The 6,925-nt window shown below is 50.4% G+C and overlaps 3 protein-coding genes across 3 annotated transcripts; 2 read left to right on the top strand and 1 right to left on the bottom strand.

Moving 5' to 3' along the window:
• Positions 1-946: 946 nt before the first annotated feature.
• Positions 947-1,906, top strand: BO95DRAFT_40162 (sugar O-acetyltransferase). The gene is made up of 2 exons (XM_025583872.1): positions 947-1,217; positions 1,276-1,906. Exons 1-2 carry the CDS (start codon positions 1,048-1,050, stop codon positions 1,703-1,705), a joined length of 600 nt encoding a protein of 199 aa, XP_025436354.1. The 5' UTR covers positions 947-1,047; the 3' UTR covers positions 1,706-1,906.
• A 201-nt stretch (positions 1,907-2,107) lies between these two features.
• Positions 2,108-2,941, bottom strand: BO95DRAFT_469392 (uncharacterized protein; the record flags this gene model as incomplete). The annotated part of the gene is made up of 1 exon (XM_025589441.1): positions 2,108-2,941. The coding sequence occupies one exon, from the start codon at positions 2,939-2,941 to the stop codon at positions 2,108-2,110; it is 834 nt and encodes a 277-aa protein (XP_025436355.1).
• Positions 2,942-4,226: 1,285 nt separating this feature from the next.
• On the top strand, positions 4,227-5,775 carry BO95DRAFT_377143 (Zn(II)2Cys6 transcription factor; the record flags this gene model as incomplete). The annotated part of the gene is made up of 3 exons (XM_025583240.1): positions 4,227-4,788; positions 4,836-4,876; positions 4,924-5,775. 3 exons carry the CDS (start codon positions 4,227-4,229, stop codon positions 5,773-5,775), a joined length of 1,455 nt encoding a protein of 484 aa, XP_025436356.1.
• Between the last annotated feature and the right edge of the window lie 1,150 nt (positions 5,776-6,925).

Here is a 6,925-nt window from a genome sequence, read left to right on the forward strand (position 1 = left end):
AATTAACTATTTATAATATTTTTAAGGCTTTAGAATTAGTTTTATTCCAGCCGGACAAGATTCTTAGTAAACTGGTTATATAGATCTGTAAGTCTATTCTAACTAGCAGTATTACTATTATATTAATAGTACTAAAAACGCCTAAAAATATAAAGTAATTATAGAGATATAAAATCATAATTAAAAGACTTCTTTATAAATATATAATTAGCCCGTTCTCGTAAATAAAAACAATATTATTCTATATTATAAAAGAATGCGAAATTATCTTTAACCGGGCTACTTTACTTAAGCAGAAAAATAATAAATTTAGAACTGGATTAGAGAGGCAGAATATTAAGAATAAAAGATCTTATTATTAAATAGCTGATCTAGATAGTCTTACTATTAACAAGGCCAGAAACACATTCAAAAGAATTTATAAAGCTAATTAAATTAGTAGAAGCCAGCTTAAAAAATTAGCTGCTAGTAAGAAACAACCTTGCTGCCGGATACTACCTTGCTGCAGCAATTATAATAGAATTAGATATATAAAAACAAGATATTCAACACATCAAAATACCAATTAAATACGTTAATTCTTTGATATATAGTGTATATAAGCTTCATCTTTTTATGGAAGGCTGTTTGGGTGGGCGCGGGTGCCTACTTGCTTACCGTGCCCACTCGCTTACCGATTACGTTACCCTACTTGTGTTCAACTTATTAACGAACGTATCTGTGTCAACTACTATCCTACGTCGATCACTGTATGCACGTACTCATGAGATAGTATAAGAAAGGCAAGCCTCGGCAATGGTTATCGCCCGATAAGCGCGGCAGTTCCAGGCATGGATGCGGCTAGCCCCGAAGTCTAACAAGTGGGGCCCCACATGCGGTCGGACCACGTTGCACGGAAAGGGGAGAGCACAACCATCCTATACTTAGTAACTTAAAACTGGTGCAAGCCCTGTGGGCCTGGCCAAATTGGCATACATAAGCCCAGTAAGACCCGCAACAAACCTCTCAACACTCAGATAAAACCTCGTACACATTCCATCACCACCAATGGACACACCAGACTACGAAGCCGAAAAGGCCAAGATGCTCCGCGGCGAGCTCTACCGCGCCTTCACCCCGGGCCTGATCGCCGCCCGCCACCGCTGCAAAGTCGCCGTGCATGCGTTCAACAACGCCGGGATCGTCTCGCGACGGCGGCAGGTGGAGTTGTGGAGAGCGTAAGTCTTTTGTATGCCCTGGCTTTTTCTTGGGAAACGGGTGCTAAGAATGTACCAGAATCATAGAAGACGCCCGCCCCCTTCCACCGCCGGCCCCTACTCCAGAAGAAGACGAGGCGTTCTTCGAGCAGGAACCCTGGGTGGAAAGCCCCATTCGCATGGACTACGGGTTCAACGTGAGTGTCGGCGCGGGCACGTTCATTAACTTCAACTGCACGATCATCGACACCTGCCGCGTGGTGATCGGGGAGCGATGTCTGTTCGGCCCGAATGTGAGTCTCTACACGGGACTGCATCCGCTGGACGGGGAGGTGCGGAATGGCACGGCCGGGCCGGAGTGGGGCAAGGAGATTCATATCGGCGATGATTGCTGGTTGGCCGGGGATGTGAAGATTCTGGCGGGGGTGACAGTTGGAAAAGGGTCGACGGTTGGGGCGGGGAGTGTGGTTACTAAGGTTAGCCAACTTGTGCTCTGTGGTAGTGGATGAGGTGCTTGCTGACAATTGTTATAGGACGTACCGCCGTATTGTGTGGTGGTCGGCAATCCAGCGCGAGTGTTGAAGTATCTTAAGGGGAGCCCGCATTTCAAGGAGGAAGGAGCATCGGATTAATGGACTTGATGGAGGAGGTAGAGGCTAGATTCAAGGTGTTGGAGTCTAACTATGGTCAGATGGTTGGAAGCTGCGAAGTAGATATTATGTCTCGGTCAGTAGTGCACGGCAAGTATGATGTAATACGATTGTCGGTTCACGGTTTGGACTACTAATAACATGAAAAACACAGCACTAAATAGCATGAACGGTGTACAATCAAGACCTGCCCACAGAATCATCAAAAAATGAAACCGAGAATGTTGCCCTAGCAAGCATGAAATCTTTTCAAACAGGCAGTCAAGACACATCCGGCCAGCAACCCTCGCGAAGCCTGAGCGGGTCCGAGCCCACCCATCCGGAGCAGTAATCCCAAGGGCTTAGGTGATCCAAGCATTCGAGTCGATACGAAATCTCGTGCTGCTGGGCACCTGGGGGTGAGCGAAAGTACCGGATCACGGGGTCATTCCTACAAGAGACCCATTGCTCGATATACTGAGTCCTGCCATCTCGGCCAGCGTCGGGCACGGTTCTATGGGACTGCAGCTGCTCCACATGGATGTGAACGCTGTCCTTGACCGGGAACACGAGTCCATACAAGAAAGAATTGTAGGGATACTGGCTCAGCCTGCCTATTCTACCAACAAGCCAATTCGTATGGACTCGCGCCGCCCCGCCGCACAAGACGTACCACCCCTGATAGACGGGGTAGGACACGAGCCCGTGCCCAGCGATCATCATGGCATCACCCACGGGGACCCGCATCGGCCGGATGAGGCCGTCCCTGTTGAAATCCGCCCAGTAGGAATTGATGCGGGCTTTTCTCCCCATGTATTTAATCGCTAGATAGAGCCAAGCGTCTGATAGTCGCACCCCGGCCGGCGGCCAGCCGTGCACGTTTGGGTCCCAGATACCCCGGACCAAGGGCCAGCTCGCCCAGTCGGCGGGTGTCGCGATCCTTCCTGACTGCCGGGCGGGTGGTGGCGGAGGGTTTAGGTCTCCCAGGGTCCAGTATGTTGTGGGTTCCTGGTGGTTGACGAGGAGCGCTCTGCAACGAGCCCGCATTCCTTCGAGCTCCTCCCAGTACGTTCGCGACGGTTCGAAGAACCGGCCTAAGTCTAAGTCGTTTGGCATGGTCTCGTGCCAAGAGTGTCTGTTTAGGGTGGATTCGAGAGTGTCGAGTCAGTCGATTAGCGTAAACGGTTTGATTCCAGGAAGTACCCACGTGCAGATGGGACGACTTGAAGAATGATATGGATGAGTCCTTTATAACCAGTTGTTGTCAACAAGACATCATAGAAAAGTGGATTCGGCCATGGGGATCTTCTGCTGTAGACAAACCTTCAAATGGAAACTACCAGGGCAAGAAAACCTTTGTTCAACAACTTCAAATCTTCGGTATTACTAGAGCTTTGCTCCGAAGTAAGTATATGGTCTGCATGGCTCCACAACGAAGAACATACAGCAGTTTAACTTGATGGCTTCAGAGCAAGTGTGCGTTTGTTCGTGTTTTCAGGTATGTCCGATAAGTTCATTCTTGAACTTCCTCAGTAATCGGCGGTGGATGGGAACGGTGACACTTAAGGAAGAAGTTTCACAAAGAAGGAAGAAATTTTGAGGAGTAGATAAAGCGTGTGGACTATCGCTTATAAATGGTGATTGGAGAAGTTGGCAGCTTCTGATCACATTCACCGTTAATCACCTGGGGTGAAACATCAAGATACAGTACTTCATTAGTGAAATATTCACTAAAGCGATCCGTGGAGAACAAGAAAGCAGAGATTAATTCAGATCATTGAGATACATAAACTTCTAGAACAGTAATTAGTGAATCAATCGGCAGGATCTACCGATCCAGTTATACTTTTAAGCTCACTTGGTCATAGGACCTATCTAATATCATGCTGTAAGTGCATGCTCTTTAAAGATTTTGATTGATTATACGTATTGGTCCCTCAGCACATAGCACAACTAATATTCATCGGCGGTAATGATAGGACTTGATTTGTAAGGATCCATGCGTGGATCAAAGCTACAGCTGCCACTTCTTAGTTATATGAGGCAGTATCTTAGTATATTTCACAACGTGTCGCATAGGAAGTAATTCCTTTATATCAGGGGATTTTATACTGCTCCCCGGGCCAATGCGACATCAATGTACTGTAGTTGCCACAGGCCGCATAATCGGATGAATAATCATGCATACGTTGAGCATAAGTAACCACATGGGAAGTCTTCTGTTCGGCTAGACTCTCTCCCTCTTTCTTCCACCGATCGATCTACAGTTCATCCACTCACTAAGCATTGACAAAAGTACTATGTCGGCTCGACTCCATATCTCAAACAAAATCAGAGCCTGATGATGAGATGTGCTACAAGGCACAGCAATAGTCCATCTAATTCCAACAACTACCCAGCCATGGAGTTCGACACGTTGCCTCTTCAGCGCAGGAAGAGGCAATCCCAACGATCCACTACCGGGTGTATAATGTGCCGCACCCGCAAGAAGAAATGTGACGAGCTGCATCCGATTTGCACTGGCTGTCAGCGCAACGGCTTAATCTGCGAATGGCCCTCCGCGGAGCGACCGCAACGAAAACCGCGCCGGTCACAGCACCACCAGCTGCCGCAGATGGGCTATGCCCTGCCACCGCATATCGAGGCGATGATCACCGTCTTTGCCGTTCCCAACGCCGACATGGCCAGTCGAGTTCTGTCTCATTTCACCGACTACAGCCCTCGATGGCTCTCCACCCGTACAGGACGCCGCCGGTCGGAGTTCCTGAACCACCTGATTCCAGCGGCCATGGATAGTCCACTCATTCTAAAGTGCATTTTGACTGTCTCAGCGGCGGACCTGATTAAGTATGATCCTTCCAATGTGGGACTGAAGGGCGCGGCGGTGGAGTACTATGGCCAAGCACTCGCGAGTCTCCGTGAAGCTATTGCTGATGAGGAGAGATCCGGCAGCAGCCCCTCTGGTAGGAGATGCACCCTGTCTTGATAACTCGAGACTAACATGTTGCAGACTACACCCTATTAGCTGTACTGCTCATCTGTCTCCACGAGGTCAGCATGCCCCCCTCAAACCAATGCTAAAGTCTAATGCACCATAGATCCAAAATTTCACCTCCGTGCACCGCCTCCTCCCCCATCTCAACGCAGCAGCAGCCCTCTTTTCCCACAGAGTAGACACCACCACCGCCCCGCCCAACTCCCAGCTCCGCCAACTTCTGTCCGATCTATTTAGCTACTTCTTCGCCCTGACCACCTTCACCCACGGTCCCCATCTCGCCCTCCACCGCGGCTCCTCAATTCTCGAATCCTACCTCACCACGCCCCATCCCAAACCCACAGGCCCGGGCACAGGGGCAATCCTCGGCACCGCCCAACAAATTTTCCTGATCATCTTTCGCGCCTCCCGCCTCATTCAACTCGCCAAACAAACCCACACCCCGCTCACCGCCGCCATGAAGACGAAACTCACCGCAATGGAGCGTCAGCTCCACGCCCTGCAAAACAAAACCCTGCCCCCCTTCAATCAGGGCTACACCGATATCGAAGAACAAGGCGACGCCATCATGTCCGAGCTGTACCGACTGGCGTGTATCCTGTATCTGAAACGCACGATCGAACCGGCCCTCGAGATCAAAAGCCACACGATCCAAGCCCTCGTCACGGATTTTATTCGCTTACTGGAACTGCTGCCGCCCCACCACCCGGTGAACTGTATTCTGTGCTGGCCGCTGGTGGTGGCGGGCCTGTGTACGACGCTGCATGCGCATCAGCGGGTGATCACGACGCGGCTGGGCCAGATCTATGGGGTGTGGACGTCGGATTTGGTGACGATGAGCATGAAGCTTTTGCGGCGGGTGCAGGCGGGTGGGGATGAGATGCATTCGAAGATAAAACCCCGTTTGGGTGGTTATGGGATGCATGATTTGCAGTTTGCGATGGTTTTGTTGTAGCTTTGGCGGTTGAGGGCAAGCTTTGGGAGTTTGGATTTCTGGTGGATTGGTATGGTGGTGGGGTTGCTATCAAGGGAGTCGAGACAGTAATTGTTCAGTTGATGTTGCTGTGTTTACTGGGTCGTCCTGGTCACCAAGAACTAATGGGCTCAGTTACAGTTATCGAAGCCTGCGCACGGCATATTGATCTAGCTGCATAGCGATATACAAAGACTCAGTATAGTGTGTTCCTTGCATGTAGCTCACCGTCTGACCTTAGATCTGTCTAGTCAGAGTGTGCGGCAATATATGGATGCACCATTAACTAGGTAACGCATTCTACATAGAATGCATTTTTTGAGGTACATGTGCAGTAAACCAAGATATCGAACTGTTCCTATTCTAACTTCACTTTACCAATCGCCTCTTGCATATACGGCACACATAATGAGCAGCTGCCGACCCAGTCATGAGAACAAAGAAGAAGCCTTACGGAGAAGAGATTCAACTTAATAAGCATATACTGTAAAGGTATAACAGGCACTTTTCTCTTCACCCCTGCAGCAGTCATTATCCATCGCCACGGTTGACAATGCTATAACCGCACAATCCAGAATTATAAATAAAGCCCCTAAGCAAGAAACCCCTCAAAGCTTTTCAGGTAACATGCCACCGAACCCGGACAACACCACTTATAAAATGGCCCGCCCAACCAACATACCCAGGCTGCACGTCACCACCCCGCGAACCCCATCCCCAACTCCAGCATCAGAGACCAGCCCCTACAGCCTAGCAGCCACCATTCGCAACAAGTTGCGTCTCTCCGACCACACCACTCCGCGCCACTCAGCAAACGCAGCAGCCACCTCACCTGCAAACAGCCGCAGCGCAAACAGACGTCCCTCGCAGGATATAACCCAGCTGCGCCGGCCCCTGTCTCCGCTCCTCCCCAGCAGAAAATCCTCCCACCCGTCCATCTCTCCGTGCTCAACCTGGACGGACGACTCCATACCTGAGCCGAGCCCTAACCACAGCACCACCCCCAACCCAACAACCATGCCGGCCCCGGCACCGGCACCGGCCCCTGCAGCCTTGCCCCTGAACCCCCCACCTGCACCCCAACCCGCACTCCAACCCGCACCCCTCAATCCCCCTCCCAATCACCCACCCC

The sequence above is a fragment of the Aspergillus brunneoviolaceus genome (genome assembly GCF_003184695.1).
Source record: "Aspergillus brunneoviolaceus CBS 621.78 unplaced genomic scaffold BO95scaffold_121, whole genome shotgun sequence".
Taxonomy (NCBI): Eukaryota; Fungi; Ascomycota; class Eurotiomycetes; order Eurotiales; family Aspergillaceae; genus Aspergillus; species Aspergillus brunneoviolaceus.